The sequence below is a fragment of the Oryzias latipes genome, chromosome 3 (assembly GCF_002234675.1).
Source record: "Oryzias latipes chromosome 3, ASM223467v1".
NCBI lineage: Eukaryota > Metazoa > Chordata > Actinopteri > Beloniformes > Adrianichthyidae > Oryzias > Oryzias latipes.
This window is the reverse complement of record NC_019861.2, coordinates 35,410,837-35,429,683: the sequence shown is the minus strand read 5'-3', so window position 1 is coordinate 35,429,683 and position 18,847 is coordinate 35,410,837. Positions and strand designations below refer to the sequence as shown.

The 18,847-nt window shown below is 42.0% G+C and overlaps 1 protein-coding gene across 6 annotated transcripts in view; it reads left to right on the top strand.

Annotated features, from left to right (window-relative positions):
* Positions 1-4,464: 4,464 nt before the first annotated feature.
* dpy19l3 (dpy-19 like C-mannosyltransferase 3) overlaps positions 4,465-18,847 on the top strand; it is a 62,638-nt gene continuing 48,255 nt past the window's right edge. For 2 of the 6 annotated variants that reach the window (XR_002872999.1, XM_020700926.2), the window contains exons 1-4: positions 11,397-12,726; positions 14,722-14,812; positions 17,358-17,479; positions 17,880-18,025. Coding sequence is in view for 5 of the 6 variants with exons in the window: in XM_020700926.2 (XP_020556585.1) it covers positions 12,427-12,726; positions 14,722-14,812; positions 17,358-17,479; positions 17,880-18,025 (659 nt within the window). In the remaining variant the exon portion in view is untranslated. Of the gene's footprint in view, positions 5,017-5,250; positions 5,570-6,649; positions 6,778-6,797; positions 6,962-11,395; positions 12,727-14,721; positions 14,813-17,357; positions 17,480-17,879; positions 18,026-18,847 lie in introns of those variants that run through there. The other 4 variants (XM_023953718.1, XM_023953719.1, XM_023953720.1 and 1 more) reach the window with 4 other exon arrangements.

Sequence of the window (18,847 nt, the reverse complement as noted above, 5' to 3'; positions counted from 1 at the left end):
ACCTTAGTCACATTTTTAATGCTTCAATTTGATGTGGAATTAATGTTTTTACATGTATATTTTATATGTTTTTATTTTATAAGTGTTTTTTAAATGCCATCATATTTCTAATTGAATTTTAAACGTGCATAAAAGTGAAATCCACACGTCACTCTTTACCTTTTTATTTAAAAACGTGCATTTAGTGTGACTTCGGCTCATTTACTGAAATAGAGCTAATTCATTTGTTCTTTTATGCTAATATGCACTGGGAGAGCTTAAAAAGATCACTATATCGTTTGTGTATTTCAGTCCTTTTTAAACAGTATCTGTACCATAACAAAGCCCTGCGGAACGCCACAGTTGATGGCTATGAGGACAACTTTTTTGGGGGGGGAAACCGGTTTTGCCTAAAAAATGTCAAATCTTTTGTTAAAAATAAGTCATCACCAGGTTTTTGATTCATTTATACATTTTAGCGGTGAAGCTTATTAATAGCCAAATTCACGCAATTTTCACATATAAAATAATAATGAAGCCTTTAACTTTTCCTGATTTTTTTTAAATAAATATTTTATAGATTTTTAGTTCAGGACAGCTTTGTCATGAGTTAAAATGTGTCGGATAAGACAAAAACACTTGAGTTGAATTGATCAAAAGTAAATATTTGAACTGAAAAGGTCAACATCGTCTCATTTAAGCGATGACTTTTATGTTTCTTTTGCTTATTGATGAGTGTGGATTGACATTTTCCATTATGGCGACTGCAAGGCAACGTATTAATTCACATGTCGTGTTTGTGGAGCATTTCAAAGCTTTCTGTTGAAAAAAAAAACAGGAAATCAATAAGACTTTACCCTCAGTCAAAGAAAGTAAATGATCTTCTTGACTTCACACACAACCACAGAGATCTCTTTTCTTTTATACGAAGGGAATAAAAAATCCTCCTGCTCTGTTTCGTCAAAGGATCAGGCTTTCCAGCCAAACCGGTTAAGGACTCGCCTTGAAGGTGAGAGAAATGAGGCGAACTGGGCTGAACCGTGGGAGATGCGCGTCTCATCAGCAGTCTGCTTCCACCTCAGTGGCTGAATCCGATTTTTCTCGCTCCGTGAGCCTTGCTTAGTGTCAAAAGTGTGTAAGGAGGACGAGGATTTTCAGCCCCACGCTGGTTAGAAGGAGCTCAATTGGGCACAGAGGGAGGGAGATGAAGGTTATCTTTAACAGGGCACTCTCCATCCCTCCATCCCTGCCCCAAAGAAGAACAAAAGAAAAAGGTGCTGCATCCAGATTCAGGGAGGATGGCTTAAAAAAAACATGTTTTTCTTGGCTGATAATCCTTCTGGTCAATAAGAGTTGAGCCAATTTATTTTCTGAACCTGTTTGATGATCTCCAGGTCTCTTGTTAAGCTTTTTCCATCTGAATACCTTCAGCTATCTTCCACTTACCCTCTTCCTGCCTTACGGATGGATGTTTGAGGTGTTAAAAAGCCACGTCTCTGATCTCCGAACAGCATTGTTTGCTTGTCACAACGGCTGGAAATGTGGGCTGAAAACTGCTTTGGAGCCGAGGACGCCTCCCTGAGGACATCTGTAGTTTTTGTCCCTAGCTCCGCCTTCCCAATGTTAACGCCGGGATGGGCCGCCACATCACACCGTTCATCGTAAGCCACAGTTCCTGGGCTTTCACTCGCCTCTTTCCTCTGATTTGGTTCTCGGTTCATTTCCCAACAGAGCAGCCTGCTTGACGACTGAAGACGCATTTTCACTTTCCTTCACTTGTTAGTCTGTTTGCTTTCACACTGCTACCGAACCACACCAGAGTTCACTTTCAACTGAAGCCGTTTTATGTTAACAGATTAATGTGGGAAACATTTGTGGGAACAGAAGACATTCCATGAGACCTGAGTCCAGTGGCCAAATACACAGAAAACAAGAGGGGGCCGAGACTAGAACCCTGAGGGACACCAAGGTACAAGACTAAAAAAATAAAGCTATTAAAAATCTATTATAACTTTTATGTTTTAAACATGTGTGTCATTGAGAAGTACAAGAGATATCATTTAAAAGTTTTTATACTTTGCAGAAATCTATGATTGGCAAATATATGAAATAACACAATTTCAATGTGGTATCAAATCAGATTCATAGTATTTTTGATTTTGTGAAAGAAAAAAAATATTTGAAGTCCAAGAAAACTTCAAAGAAATGAATTTTAATAAATCTGTCAAATTAAAAACCGAAGAAACAAAGTAGATTACACAAGAAAATGTTTTCTAGATCATTTAAGCCAAAAATAAAATCCATTTTATTTACACTGATGAGTACATAATTCTACAATGGACAACCCAAGAACACTTTTCTTCTGGACTTTTAAAGTTTATTTTGTTTCTTTTGGGTTGCAGTAATTAACAGTACCATAAAAAATAAAAATAGCCAAAATAAATAAAATGAAAAAGACATAAAAGTCTGAGCCTGTGGTTTCTCCGGGGTTAAATTCATCTCTATTTATGTAGCACTTTCAAGGGCTGTGCACACAAAAATAAATGAATAAAGCCTAATTAATGATCAACAACAACCCCTGATTGTTACAGAGTTTTCCTGAATCTAAAACCTTTTTTGGATCCGAGGTTTCCCTTCATTCTGGTCCTCTTTAACAAAGTTTTCTGAATAGTCTGGACGCAGCTCTGTGCTCAGCGGTCAGATCATGTCAGCATCAATCAGAAGAATTTCAGGTTGACCTACTTTGGTTTTTTTTTACCTGGAATTTTTAGAAACATCAATGCCAGTTCTTCAAAGACAAATCCCCCCCCCCCCCATATGCGTGGCGATGGAAGAGGAGCCGCAGAAGGAAAGTCCAATAACGACGCCGTCATCTCCAATAAAAACCAGGTGTGCCTCAACATCATTAGAGGTGAGGCGGCAACAAGAAGTTCAGACAAGAAGGACCACTTTTTAAGAAGGGGGATTTTTTTCAGAGTAAATAAAAGATGAAGGTGGGAACGAAACGAAGAGGAGTCTGATAGGATTATAACTCATCTCTGATGTTATCGGATGATTAAGTTGGACTTTTTTTAATATCTATCTTTGACATGATCCATAAAGTCAGAGTTGCTTTAACGCTGATCTGAAGTCAGGTTCTTCAAGTGTTTCTTAAAAAAATATGAATCCCTCTTTGTTTTATATGTTTTGCTTCCATAAACCTTTTTGTCCGAAGCTGTTTTTCTTTCTACTAAATATTATTTAAATAAGTTATTTCTACATGATCAAAAATGTTGATGATTAGCAAAGCACCTTCATGAGTTTGACACGCTTGCTTCTGCTCTTAAACCACTGCTGCTCATGACTGATTTGGAATGAATGTGAAGAGCCTGAATGACATCTGCATTTCGTGCTGAGTTTTAATGGAATCTGCACAAAACAATAGAACATTTCAGCTCAAGTAAAACGAACTTTTGAGGAGCTTTGCTGCCTGGAATCAGTCGTCTTCCTTGGATTTCCTGCCGACTGAGACCTGAGGATTCGAGAGGACTCTCTCCAGCATCGAGGTGATGTAAAAAAAGACTGAAGACTCAAACTTTTATGATACAATTTAGAAGCACAAAAGTTCCCCCCGCAATTTTTGAGTCGATACTAGTATCATCATTGACAAAGATTGTGAAATCATCAATACAAGCTTCAGTGAGGATTACTGAAGAGTGTTTTTGCAGCATTTTTCTCATGATGGAAGACAACTGTAATGGAAGGCCCAAAGCCTCCCTGCTCTGCTCCATTCTGATGGATCCTCTTGCAGACACATTGATCCATGAACGCATTTGTTTTCCTTGTCCGAGCTAAAATCTGGCTCAAACTCGACTGCTGCATTTCTCCAATATTACTCACCATTTTTGTTGAACTGCTAATGTTAGCTTTCAGTTGTAAGGAGCTTTGAGCTAGCGGAAAAGCATGTTAAGGGATCATGGGATATCAGCAGAGGGTTACTTCCACGCCAACAGTCCCGCCCACAACTCACAGGCGATTTTCTGAAGAACTTTTGCAGAAAATATGTCTTACAAAAGGACAGGCTTATTTACTTTAGCTAAAAATAGCATCATCATAACTAACAGACCACTGGAAACGCTTTAAAAAAAGATACAAATTGATCTGGAGTGAGACTTTGAAGTCAAAATTCTGATGAAAGTCAGAAATCTGAGGGGGGGGGGGGGGGTCAAAATTCTGAGAAAAATGTCAAAATTTAAAGATTAAAGTCAGAATTTTAAGAATAGTGAGAGATCTGAGAAAAAGTCTAAATTCAAGGGAAAAGTGATAAATCTAAGAAAATAAAATCAATATTCTGAGAATAGTCAGAAATCTGAGGGGAAAAAAATCAGTCAGAACTCTGCAATTAAAGTCAAATTTCTGAGAAAAAAAATTCACAACTCGGAAAAAATAGAACTGAAAAAATTTGAATACTGAGAGCAAAAGAATCAAATCTGAATAACAAACTGATTTCTGTGGAAAAAAAAGTCAGAATTATGAGATTAGTCTGAATTCCCCCCAAAACGTCAGATTTCTGAGAAAAATGTCCGAATTATGAGGGGAAAAAATCAAAGTTCTGAGACTGAAGTTAGAATTTAATGAAAAATCTCAAATTAAAGTCAGATTACTAAGAATATGACAAAATTCTGAGAGGAAAAAGTTAGAATTCTGAGAAAAAAGGCATAATTCTGAGGGGGGGGGGGTCAGAATGCTTTTTAGCTCTTCGTGTTTTATCTCCCAGGCCCTAATCCTCATCCATAGGGAAGAAGTCAGGATTTTCCTAATTTTCTGAAACAAAAGCCGCCATCGTGCTTTTATTCTGAAGGCCGCTGTCTGGCGGAGTTCCGGTTTGGCGCGTGAGTGCCGCAGAAACGGATCGACAATTGAGAGCCGACGGAGAGAAAGGTGGAGGAAAAGAAATAAAGAACGAGGGAGAATGTGGAACTAGGAGAAGGAGAGGTGGAGGTGGAAGGGAGCAGACGGAGCGTCCTGCCCACCGCGGCGGCGTTAGCCTGCCTGGAGGTTCGTTATGCACCGTCGTCCTCGTTGCTAAGAGACAAACTCCATCGCGAAAATCACGGTGGTTTTTCTTAACGTAAAACACACTTTCTGTCAGAAATCTGTAGCGTTTTGTCCGCGTTACACAACCAATCTATCTTTGAGAAGGAACCGGATCTCTCCGAGCATCTCTGTCACATGATTTCAAAACAAATGGCAGATTGTCCTGAATTGTTTGTCATGATGAATAAAATGTAGGCTTTTCCAGAATCTAACACAGCAACGTCAGCGGGAGGTCCTCAGCGAGCGGGCGCGTGCGTCCCAGCGCGTGCATCCCGGCCGTCGGGGAGGGAAGCAAAGGTTGCAGACAGAGGAAAAACAAACACAACAGCGGGCGCGTGCTGCTTTGGCTGGAGCCGCGTGCAGGGCGGCGCGCGCACGGATCCGCCTCCCAACATCATGACCACCCTGCGACAGAGGAGGGCCAGCAAAGGGAAGGAGTCAGCTGCTGCCGCCGAAGTTCAGCCGCAGCACCCCAACTGTTGCACCCACCACCGCCCAGAGGGCAGCCTGCAGGGTGAGTGAGTGCCCCCCACCCCACCCCACACTTTTTGACGCAGATGTTGCTTCAAAAACAGCTGTTGCATCACTTCCAGAGCAGGCCAGAGGGATCTGACAGGCTTGTGAGGTCATCATCTGACCTCAGAGCAGATCACGTGGCCTTCAGATAAACTCAACAACAGCTTCATTTTTTTTTGCCAAAATGAAGGAAAATCTGTCATGAAGCATCAAGGAATTCATTAGAAATTCTCCTCTGAGTTTTCCTGCTATCTCACAGCCCCTCGCTCCCCCCTACCTAACATAATTAATGCAACAAAAACGGCGCGCAGTATCAGAGCTATCTACAACTATGATCTTTTCAAACAGCATTTTTTTCCTCTGCTCCTGACTCACGACGATTTCAATAAAGCAATCATCACAAATTCAATTTTAAGCGTAATTTTCTTTACATGGCGTATACATGGTAAATGGCGTATACTTGTATAGCGCCTTACTTCCTACAAGGACAAAGCGCTTTACAGTCACAGACCCATTCACCCAGTCACTCACACATTCACACACTGTTGGCGGCTCCGCTGCCAAACACAGGCGCCTGCCTACCACCAGAGGCAAGGTGGGGTTCAGTGTCTTGCCCAAGGACACTTCGACTCATGGGCGTGCAAGGCGGGAATCGAACCTGCAATCTTATGATCATGGGTCGATCGCCCTACCGCTGCACCACGGCCGCCCCAAATATGTACATACATATATGTAAATACATATGTCCCCATCTCCTTTAAAACCCCTGAAAACAGCATTTTTCTTGATCAGAGTGGGTCTTTCAAGACATTCCAGTGAATTATTTGCTAATAAAGTGTCGGATTTAGTGCAGCAAGACCAATATTGATTTTGGGACATGTGACTAGTCTGAACAACACAAGACCACCAGCAGTACTTAAATGTATCCAAAAGTCTTGTCTTCCACCCTCCAGTGGGCTTTTAGTTCTCATGGTGAAAGGCCGTAACAAAACAAGAGCTTCTCCAGAACTACCATACTGTTAGCTCTTGTAGTTTTTTTCTGTAGAATGTCTCAGTTGTGTCTTTTGTGTTCCTGCAGGTGATTGGTCGTGGGGTTCAATAATCTGGACATCTGTTGGCTTGTCGGTTTCGGTCGGACTGGGTCTGCTGTGCTGCATCTACGTGGCCACGCTGCATGAGAACGACCTGTGGTTCTCCAACATCAAGGTAAATGTCTCCACTTTTAAGAAAACGCGGTGACATTCCGAGGTTTTCCTCAGCTCACCGGGACCTGCCGGGGCTGCTGATGTGGGCGGCGGTTCTCTGATGACAAGCCATAAGCCAAGAAGACATTTTCCCATCAAACAGCAGGCTTTTGGGGAACAAATGAGCACGGCTCCTGTGGCTGAAGGTGGGGTTTCTACAGAAAGTAAGATGTGTGACATTAGCAGTGGGAAGACTTCATCACTGACTGTATTCATCAGAACAAAGCTTTCGGAGAATCATTTTAGTTCATGGGTTTGTGCTTTTTTCCTTAGGTAATATATTGCCAGATATTCCCAGGTTACTTTTTCTGGGTCTTTAATAAAAAGCTCAGCAGCACCGTCTTCAAACTTCTCCCTAACCTCTAAAAGACGAGTGCAGGACAATCTAGTGCCCTGGATTTTGACGTCATCCACGCACACTACTTTGTTTTAAAAACGGCAAATCTCACGTCACCCATGTGCCGAAGTAAAAACCTAATAAATATGAACATTTTTGCTAAAACTATTTATGAATCCACCCTGTTCTGATGATGATTTATTAAAAATGAATGTAGTTATGTTTTTTTCCAATGATAAATCAGTCAACCGCAATGCATTGTGGTCTATGTTCACCAATCGAGTGAGCATCGATGCACATTTGACTTCTGGGAGATTTCCCGGCACTTGATTTTGGAATTGTAGATTCGGAAACCTCAAAAAATGGCGAACAGAACCCAATACCTTTGTTGAACCTCAATTTAGCGCAAATTTAATGTAAAAAACGGGCCGACCCCCCCCCCCCCCCCCAGAGAGAAGCCCAGCCACGAATAAAATCAAAGACATCAAAAAAAGCACTTGATGAGTTGGCTTTGGCGTGACGTTCAGATCTAGCCGAAACAGCTACCGGAGCCTGACGGATGGGTTTCTGAGCTAACTGAAGACAGAAGAAGACTTTGAGTGACAACAGGTCCTAAGATGACAACTCCTAAGATCAAGAACCCGGAGAACCATTGGAGACAGTAGAACACGTGTCTCAGTGGTAGAATAAAAGGACCATTACTGACAAAAAGAATAGTCTCTTCTGAAGGTTGTCACGGCACTCCATCTGTACTGATATGCTCTAAAAACTCAAGCAGGGCTCAAGTCGTGCCCACTGCTCCACAGCCAACGGAGCTCATGATTTACTAAATTTAGATGGAGAAAATTAAGTTATTCATACCATCTATGGTACTTAGTAAAAAAAACAAAAACCCTGCAGGCTCTTTTATGGAGTAAAAGCAGTTCTTTTATTGTAGTGTTGTCAGCCATATTGAATTTTATTCTCGTTTAAGCCTTTTTTTATGGGTAGATTCTCATTATCATTATAAGCTGGCAAAGTGCACTTAAGTACCGCCGGTCGAGTTCTTTATTTGTGAAGTTTGGGATCTTGTCAGAAGTTTTGATCTCACTGCAAAAGCATTCCCATAAACTGGTCTACTATATGGGGGATGGGGGAGGGGTGGTGGTTCGTGTCTAGGGTTGGGTGATGCTCAGGACTGCCAGGCGGGGGCTGGCGCCTCGTCTGAGGCTGGTGGGATGCTTGTGTGGGGGCCTTGTCCTGGACCTTGGGCACAGCGGAGGTTTGCCAAGAACGGCACTCCTTGTCCTGCCTCTCCTCTCTGCTGGACTCTTATTGGGCTGGGTTGGTGGTCTGCCGGGAGCATTAGACGGGGTTCTCTTGGGCTGTTTTGGGTAGGGACTCCCAGGTGGTGGCTGGCCCGTCGTTTGGGCCTGGTGGGACGCCCATGTGGTTTTTGTACTGGAACCTGGGCACTGCGTGCGGCGTACTGTTCATGCACAATGCCTGTTCCTGGATGTGGACGGCCAATCTCAGTGTTTGGGCCTGGTAAACCCATGAACCATTGGGAGACTGTGTGGGAATAACAAGCGCTGTAAGCTACTGCAGCCACATGGGGGCGCTGTCCAGTGTTCCCCTCTTCTGATCCCAAGTCCGAGTGAATGCAGTGGGTGGGGTCAGGAAGGGCACCTGTCGGAAAATGGAAGTCAGATTCCATGAGTTAGTCATGGGGTGGTCTCCCTTGAAGACCCCTTAAGGGAAAATGAATGACAAAGGGAAAAAATCAGTTGATGAGGATCCTCTTCATGCGTCAGGGACACAAGATGTTCCTCTGCAATTGTGCCAGCAAAAACATCTGGCAATGAGGAAACCATGAAACCCTTTTATGTTTTATGCCTTCTACAAAGCGGCGACTGAATTGATCGATCAGACACATTTATAGGAAGAATCCAAGTAATACTTTTCAATCTGCTAAAGAAATCAGATTTGGGTTGGAATGTCTCTGGTTTGAACATTTCACTTTAAAAAAGGCTCAGCTGATCTTCAGATGGTGTGGCATTTTCCTCCTACCTGAGTTTCCATTTGAACTGGTCAGCCAACAGGTCATGACCCTGGAACAGGTCATGACCCTGGAACTGCTCTTCCATCATAAAGTTAGATGATGGTGTTTCCAGGCTCTCCACAGCCCTGCTTAGACCTGTTAAGTCAACTTCAAGCTGTTTGCAATCCTCAGCATCTTTAAAACTGCTATTTTAGAGTTAGACAAAAACAGTTTTACTTTCATTTGGGATTTCTGCAATTAGTTCATATTTTGTAAAAGAAAGTCTGGCTATCAATTTTTTTTTTGCCATAAAGTGGCAGCATATGGAGGCCTCCAGGCAGGTACCAGTGGTTAAAAAAAAAGACCGTGCTACGGATTATTCAATTGTGCTCGTACTGTTGCGCTCACACATTGCACGTATGTGTCTCTGAACAGCTTCGTGTTTGCAGGCAGGGGAGGAGGCTTGGGACCGCAGTCTGTCTGGCTGCTCTGCGTGAGTCTTATTTAAATTGAGATTGGTATCTCCAAGCAGAGGAGCGGCTCTGGGACGGGCGGAGGCGCCTTTTGAATGAACAGTCCTGAGTAACCGTGCAAACAATCATGTGAACTTCTGTTACCATTCGGGTCCAGACAAAATAAAGGCTGATGTTATTAAAGTTCAACCACGGCTAAATGTTGTTGGCATGTTTTAACCTAATCCTAACCCTTCTGACCCCCGGGTCAGTTGGGCCAAGAACAAAGCACTGGCCACACGGATTTAAAAAGTATAAATGAACATGCACTTAATAATAATCATAACAATAATAAAAGCCCGTTTAGAGGAGCATCTCGCTCTAAACCGCAGCTTTGTTCACAACGCAACTTGCATTTTCTTCTTCTATGGTCGTACGGTAATTTGTCCAGACCAAATGCGCAGGCCCCCCAAACACAGCCTGCGACTAGTGATGATGTCACACTATTTGATTGGCTACATGTTGGTCCGATGAAAAATGAGATAGTGATTGGTCTGGACAAATTATGGTCACGGTTTAGCAATCCATGCGCACGGTTTATCCAAATGTTTATTTTATTCTTTTTTTTTTTTAACCACTGACACTTGGAGGTCTCCGTAGAGGCACGTTCCTCTGTAATTCTGTTAATTGCACCAACTGATGAAGAGTTACCATAGTTAAAAAAGAAAGTAAACACTGGAGCTGAAGCTCTGGTGTCAAAGCAAATGAGTTTTTTTCAGGACATTTATCAGTAAACGGAACTTCAGTCTCATTTTTTCTTACTACAAAAAAGAAAAAATGAGTAGTTCTACTTCAAAAATGGAGGCTTCACCGACACTTTATTTTGAAGAGCTGTGCACTTCTGGTGACCATTGCAGTGCGCATTCAGCTTTTTTATTTCATAAACTTAAAATTCAACATTATTCTACATTTCAGAGCAATAAATACATTGGTCCCGAATTCTATTTTTACCACACTTTACTGTATAATGAATAAGCGATCTTGGACGTAGCCAAATTTCACACTGGAATTTTCCGAACTAGATTGCGATTATCCGAGTACTGGCATTTTCGTTACAGCTAGGCTTGTACAATAAATGGCAAATTTATCGTTATCGCAATTTTAAGCTGTGCAATATGTATATTGCAAAAGTCGGCGAAAATCCCGATAAATGGTAAACCGTAAATATAGACGAGGGTCTTTTGGAGTAGGATTCAAGCTATTTTGACTCTTATTTAAATTAAACTGTTGCAGTGAAATGGAAATGTTTTTGGTTGTTTTGCTATTTGTTTATGTATATCGTCATTGCAGTATTGATCACTAATATCGCACATCGCGAGTTTTCCTCATATCGTGCAGCACTAGTTGCAGCCCTAATCAGCGGATTCTGAGGCAGAGAAAAGTGGCTTTGCAGAGGTTAATTGGCTAATCTGCTGAAGAATTACGCTAGTCGAAAGAAGTTAAACACTGTTGTTAAAGGGTTAAACAGCAACTTTAAAATGGTGGATCAACAGACAACAAACCCGCAGTTCTAAATGTTATGAGGGAGAATAGAAACATTCATCCATAAACTTGTTAGTTTGTCTCTAGCCTTTTAGACCACAGAACATGTGTTGTACCGGCGGCTGGCTTTACTTCTGAAGGTTCCTGTTAACTTTGTGGCCAATAGGATGTGCTCCATTTCCTGCTGTCAGAGATCCTCTCTGTCTAGGAGACAGATGTTGTATAAAAAAAGTATGGGAAGGAGTAACTTCTTTGTTGACAGTACCCAGGCAGCCTGTGTGGGAGGCAGATTTTAACATTTGGTGTTCCTCACCCCCTCATTTTTTAAGGGGAAAAAACCTCTTAAGTATCTTGGAATCAACGTTTCCCTTTAGGGCATCGGTCCAGCCGGCTCAGGACGACTTCCTGAGTTTATCGGCCGTACGCTCTCGTCCACGTTAGCTCCGGCGCCTCACAGGGTTCGGTTACAGTCGCAGTTTCAGAGCCACAAACTCTGACGAATGCTTCCCATGTTTTCCGACTGATGTTCCAGCGTGTTCCCTTCAAAGCTCCCCACCCCCATCCCATCGTTTTCTTTTTTTCCTGTTCCTGCGTGCATGCAAGCTTTTATAGACAACAGGTCACTTCTTTTTTTTTTTCCCGTCCCTCCTCCTGCTGCTCCAGTTATCCACAGTCTGCTCTGGTGTTCATAGACCTACTGAGGCTCAGCTTTTTTATCCGTCTTCCTCCTCACGCTGAACAGATGAGCTGCTTTTTCGGGAGGCTTCCATGCTTTTTGTGGAAATGCGAAGACTTTCGGTGTCTGTGATGGATTCTTCAAACACAGAGTCACTAAGGATTGTTCAGAGCTTTATCCAGAGGACAGAATCACAGACAGAAATGCTGGAAGTGGCCTCTGAACAGAGAACATGGGAACATGTTCACTGCGCCTGTTGACTTTGACTTGATTATAAACTTTGGAGTAAGCATCTTCTCATCCTTTTTGGTAAAAGGCCAAGGATTACTTTTCTTTTGGCAAACTCCAAGGTGGATTGGAATCAACACTTGCTGCTCATTACCTCCAAGATAGCTTCTGCACATTCTCTTTGGCAAGAAACTTGGTCCAATTATAAAGCTTTTTTTTAGTTTGTTTGGCGAGACTTCAAGCAGAGAAAAACATGCAGCTTTAGAGAAGTTATGGATTAAAATCTGTCTTAACTGCCTGGATTTATCTCCTTAAACCTTCAAAGGCTTTGTAGATGGTGTGAGTTTTCTCTGGCAATGGAGTGTCGTAAGAGAAAAAGACCGAGCGAGTCTTATGGTCACTCAGACAAAGTCGGTGACAGAAGATCACCTGCTGGGACGGCGTTCGGGTCAAAAGGGTCCAGCCGAGTGCAAGAGGGAGTCTGCCTGCCGGGAACATCCGCCACCTTTTCCGGTTCAGGGACTCTGGTCTGGTGGCCTTGGGAACCTTGTGTTACCACGACAACGGGACTGTTAATGGCAGTTGTGCTGGCGGTGGCACAGGCCTGGTGCGTCAATGCCATTCATGAGAATCTGCTGTGGTTCTCTCAGCTTATGGTAAGATCTTTATTTTAGTCACGTAATCAATCGGAAACCATTCAGTCAGTGCAGCTAATCGGGGGAACTCTTAACAGACGGCCCAGGACGACGCTGTTGGGTTATTTTGAGCTAAAGAGTTTTGGTATTAGAGCAGATTTAAAAAAGAAAAAAAATAGTATTTGATGAAAAAAAGTGAAAAATTGAGGTGAATTTTAAGACTTTATATAGTGGATTACTGTCTGAATGAATGTGCTAAAAGGCTTTCTTCTCCTTGTGTTCCTTATGTTGAGCTCGTGTCTTCCATAATGTGTACAATTTCACACCCATTAAAAACCTACCGTTAGCGATCTTCAATGGTGTCTGGTCTGACATGGTTTCTTCACATGACGGCGGGTTTCTCATGACGGTGTGATGGGCTGACAGTAGAAAGTAATCCCGGGTTTTTATGACCAAACCTACCAATCAGCTATACTGGCTGCACGGTGCAGCACATTGAGCGACAAATGCGTTTTATCGTTTCAAAACAGTTTTATGTATTTTATTTTTAGGCTTCCATTAATGTTGGATCCTGAATTGGTTGTAGCATTCTCAGCATGAATCACATTATGTGTGAAGCTGCAAACAAACCTAACCTGCTGCAATTTGTATTAACATGAATTCTAGTTATGATACATGTTTGCACATTATGATATTGTAGATTATGTTAATTATTAGGGACAAAGTTTGTAGAAATTACAGTGGTAATTGGTACATTTCTGTTTTCATACACGCCCCAGCAAAGATTCAGAGACATTATGCAACACCTTGAAGTCTCTTCTGGACTTTTTATTGTCCTAACTCACTTTCCACTAATGTGCTGCAGCTCTCCAACGCCTTCACTTTCCCTTGTCCTGAAATAGTTCAGTTAGATTTTCACATCTCAAAAAACCCACAAACGTTTAGTTTTGTTGGCTCAACCACGCTGACGATGAGGTGATGGTTCCCACACCTCAGCACTGAGCGGTCCACCACTTTTATGAACTGCTTTCCATTTCTGATACAGCCAACAGTGGGAGACATCTGAATACTTTAGCAGATGAAAGGGCGCTAAATTTAAATGACAGCCTGAGGTTGAAAGTGTAGAAACAACAGTGACATTCTGAGAAACCAATCAAATGGCAGACATTTGAGCTTATTATGGTCAAATAGAGACTCATTTGAATGCTGTGACAAGTGAGAGCTGTAGGTCTTTCTAACAGTCTGTTGGAGCACTACTGTACTTATTTACTTCCTCACTGCCTACTCGGAGCACTGTGATGTAGGTCAAATGTTCAGTTTAAGGATCTATGTGTTTCCAGGATGACACTGTTCAAAGAGCACAAACATGGCCACAGACATGCTGGGGTTATTAAATCCTAAAGATCTACATGGTTTTTCCTAATTGGAGATGCAAAATAACCCCATGTGGATGAAAGCCCACTGTGTCCTCGCAGAAGAAACGTTTCATGTCTATAAATGTTTATCTGCTTCATGGTGGGTTTGTGGCCTTTTTGCTTTAATAACTGTGTCTTCTCCATAATTCATTTAATGATCTCAGTGCTTTGGCTGTTTTAGCAGACTGAGAGATGTTTGGCCTTATAATGTTTCTTTTTACGTTTATTTAGATGAGAGTTTGATTATTAAAAGTGTTTTCTGAAACGATTTTAGAAACTGCAGATCTCTGCTTTGGGTTTTACCAAGAACTGTATTGAAATTGTTGGACCAAACCAATCTGTTGAGGGTATGACGATGGTGGGTTTGGGTTTGGTTTAATCTCAAGAGTGAGAACTTGATTTAAAGCGTATTATATGATTTATAAATTGACTAACAGTTTGATGGTTGGTTCTTAAGGTCATGCTGTCTTTTTTAAATCCAGCTTTGGGAAGATGAGCCTCAAAGCTCATGGATCCCTGCTCATGTTGTCATAAAACAACACAAATATATGAAAGTACCTGCTTTTGTGAAACCAGATTTTCTGTCCTGCCTCTCTTTCAGGAAGTGGAGCGTGAAATCTCCTTTCGGACAGAATGTGGGCTGTACTATTCCTACTACAAGCAAATGTTACAGGCGCCTTCCATCCAGGAGGGTATGTACTGTCAAAGGGAGGATGTGTTTGCTCCTTTTGGTGCTTTTATCAAAAGTTCACCCCTTAAAACCTTCAGTTTTGCTCAATAAGGTTTACTGGTGTGCAGCAAGTTTGAAAGCGTTTGACATTTAAACATTTGTTGGCGTTTGGAGTTCAGCATGACTTCCACAATGATGGAAATCTAGTACCATCCCATCTGCAGGGAGCCAAACCCTTCTGCAGGTATTTGAACTGTAATTTACAGAAATGGCAGTTTTCAAAGACCCTCAAAATGTTTGGTATGCAATCAAAAAAAGTATGTTAGGTTAAATAAGTCCAGAGAGTTAGGCCCTTCAGATTAGGTTTTGAGGATGGGCTTTAGGCTGAACTCACATTTTACTGCACATCTGAACACTGTAGCTTTGTGTCACACTTTTATAGTCTATAAAACTGCTAAAGCTCTGTGTGGTGATTGAAGAGGAACAGCCACAAATCTGCTAGATTAGGTCTGGTTCTCACCGGGCTGCATCAGAACGTTCATCCTGTTTTCAGTAAACTTAAGAACCTGTTGTGACACAAAATATCTTCGCTTTATGCACTTTACTCTGATATTTTGTCTTGTTTACTACCACAGGATGGTTGCGGTGCAGAAGAGACAACCCTTGATTGGGAGGTTATCGGTTCAGTTCCCGCTCTAACCAACAATGTGTTATAGTGTCTTGAACCCCACATTGCTCCTCCAAGAAGGAGAGTCTAAGGACAGGGAGGCCCAGTTTAGTTTAGTCTGTTTAGTTTAGCCATAACCTATTGAATTCTATGACTTCATGTTCTTTATGGTTCATGTTCATTACACAAACTACCGGTTTGAAGCCCATTGAGAAGACTGTTGTTGTAATATTGGGCTATAGAAATAAAATTGAATTGAATTGGTGGTTATGAGTTATTGTCGCTGTTTGGCATCAGAGTGTGTGTGTGTGTGTGCGTGTGGTTGGGTGAACGGGACTGCGAATGTAAAGCACTTTGGGCCTTTAAGCAAGCGAGAGCCTATAAGAGTATACACCATTATCTGCAGACCTATATCTTTAAATATTCTTTTTTCTGGAAAACCAGTCTCTCTCCCTAAGCCGTAGCTCTCTTGGAGATGAAATAAATGTAAAAATTTAAATTCAACTTTATTTTTATAGCACTTTTCCTGCTACAAAACATCTCAAAGTGCTTTCCATGATAAAATAGATAATAGTAAGATAAATATTTGCAGTTAAAATAGCAAACATTGTAAGAAATTAAAAAAAAACACAACACACTAATGCATCCCTCAAGTACAATCAATATAATTTGAATTCATTATTAATGACATTTATAAAATCAAATCATCCACAGTGGATGACGCCCTCACGTCCTCAGGCAGGCTGTTCCACACGCGAGGGCCCACACTGCTGAAATGAGGCCTTACTGTGGATTTTAGTTCTGACCAATATCATTAAAACTTTTATAAACTAATAAAAGAATCTTAAAATAAAAGTCCACCTGCTGCATGTAGGTCACCCAACAGTAGCCATGTCGGCTACTGTTGGGTGAAGACGAGTACACCCTGGACTGTCTGGAGCTGGTATAGTGATCGGGATCACTATACCAGCCATCTTCTCTTTTTAACTTAATTCTAGATTCAACTGGAAGCCAGTGAAGCTATCACATCATTTGCTCTCTAAAAAGAAATCTTGGATTGTTTCCATTCTCTGATATTAAGGTTGAATAGTACTGGCTTCTAGCTCTACGCAGAGCTTTTTTATAATCTAATAGGCTATGTTTCCAGGAATTCAGAGACTGCTCTGAACCGGAGCGGCGCCATTCTCTTTCCAACTTACAGGTTTCTTGTTTAAGAGAACGTGTTTCAGCGTTAAACCACGGTGCTACTCGGTTTTGTCTAACGAACTTAGGTTTCAGGGGGGCAACAACAAAGAGTGTACTCCTGAGGGCTTGAAAGGCATCATTAACAAAGTGGTCATTTATACTAGGACTGATGCTATGGGAGCTGGGCTCAGCGTGTTTGCTCAGAATGTCACTAAGTACTGGCTGAACTGTGAGTTTAAACTCAGACACAGATCGGTCAGATAGGGTTCTTCTAAGCTGTTTCTTATTCGTTGGGGCAGCAGCATGTTCTAATGTAAACTGGAAGGTAATCAGAAAGTGATCAGAAATGATGATGGGCACTCAGCATCATGTGGCCCAGTTCACAGATGTTTTATCAGTCTTGCCCGTGGACACTTCTTTACATGGAAAGGCAAACCGAACCTGCAATCGTCCAATCAGAGGTCGACCACTCTACCTCTGCACTATGGCCGCCCACTTCTATCCCCATCCAAACAGAACTGAGATTGGAAAACGAAAACGGGGCTCAGACCAAAGAAGAGACCAAAAGGACAGTCCGGAAAAAGAGTGCACGATAACGTGTACAAATCCAATTGACCTTTTCTTTTACATTTTCTTTTATTACCTTTTAAACTCTTTCTGTTCCCACAAGCTTTTCCTTTCTGTGTAAAGGATTGAACGATTTCTGTGTTTCAAGGTCTGTTAGAAATGATCCACGACAACCTGACAGAATCCAGGAGGACCATCAATCTCCTACAGCGGATGAACATCTACCAAGAGGTGTTCCTCAGCGTTCTCTACAGATTGTTGCCCATAAAGGTGAGACGGCAGAACTGTTTACTGAAAACAGACACAATGCAGGAATACAGGATTGGCTTTGTTTGTTGACTTCAGCCCAAAAATGTTTATAGTCATCTTCATGATCATTTTTTCCCCTAAAAATGTATTACTTTTGCAATGACCCGCTGGAATGTGCCAAAAATGTAGCAGACGTTCTCTACATGGTTGAAACCAGTGTAGCAAAGCGTTTTGAGCTCGCTGCATATTTTACTGCCGTGATTTTGGGGTTAAGTCTTTCTTTAAAGGGCCTGATCATAGAGACACGTTTGTGTCACTAATGAGAATGAAATTCAATAAGGTTGAAAATAAAAACCCCAGCAAATTTGAGGTGTCCGAAGTTCCCCGTCTCAGATCTTTCTTCTGTGTGTTTGCGGTCCAGACGTACCTGGAGCCGGTGTACTTCTACATCTACACCGTCTTCTCGCTCCAGGCTGTGTATGTGATAGCCCTGTACCTCACAGCATGGCTGCTGTCTGGTTCCTGGCTCGCCGGGGCGCTCGCCGGACTTTGGTACATTCTCAACAGGTCAGTGAGGGCGGGGTCCCACTGGGCGTCCTTTTTTTCCTCGAGCTTGCCTCTCTCAGCTTCTTTGTAAAACAAAATAGTAAAGAATGGATCTAAACTTCTTAAGCTACTCTCCCTATCTTGAGAAAAGAAATCTTTGCTTCTATCTTTCCTAAATTGTTGCCCTCTAAGCCAAAGGTCGGCAACCTTTTTGGCCAAGAGAGCCATAAACACCACATATTTTTAAATGTAATTTTGTGAGAGCCATACAATATTGTAGCGTTCCTTTCCCATCCTGAGGCATGGAGACTTAACCTCTTTTCAGGTTATTTATTGTGGTTACTGTTGACCGTAACCAACGCCGTACAACTTGTTCAGCAAGCAACTCCTGAATCTCTCCCGCTGAGAGCGCTCCCCCCAACTTTTTAGTCCCCTGCTCCAGCAGCAGCCCTCCTATCTCCCTTATTCGGCCCATAGCTGAACCCCATTGGTACAAACCCCCCGATGGGCCAATCAGATCTCTGCATGATGCATTCAATGAACTCCTGAACTTAGAACGCGACCCAACAGCCACCCAGTTCAACTCAGTCCGCTACAATATGTTTAAAAATAAAAATACAAGTGAATGTGTGCATTTTAAGGAATTTCAACACTTTTAAAGTACAATAAGTCTGTGAATTATTTTTCATAACATTGTTCTGCTGTTGCTAATAAATGATGAGTATTTCTTAGCATTAATGTGACTTCTGGTGCTGCATGGTAGTTTTGCTGATGATCTAGTCTGGTTGATACGTGGTGAGTTTCAGCTTCATGCAGGCGTTGAGACTTCCGTCCGTAAACCGT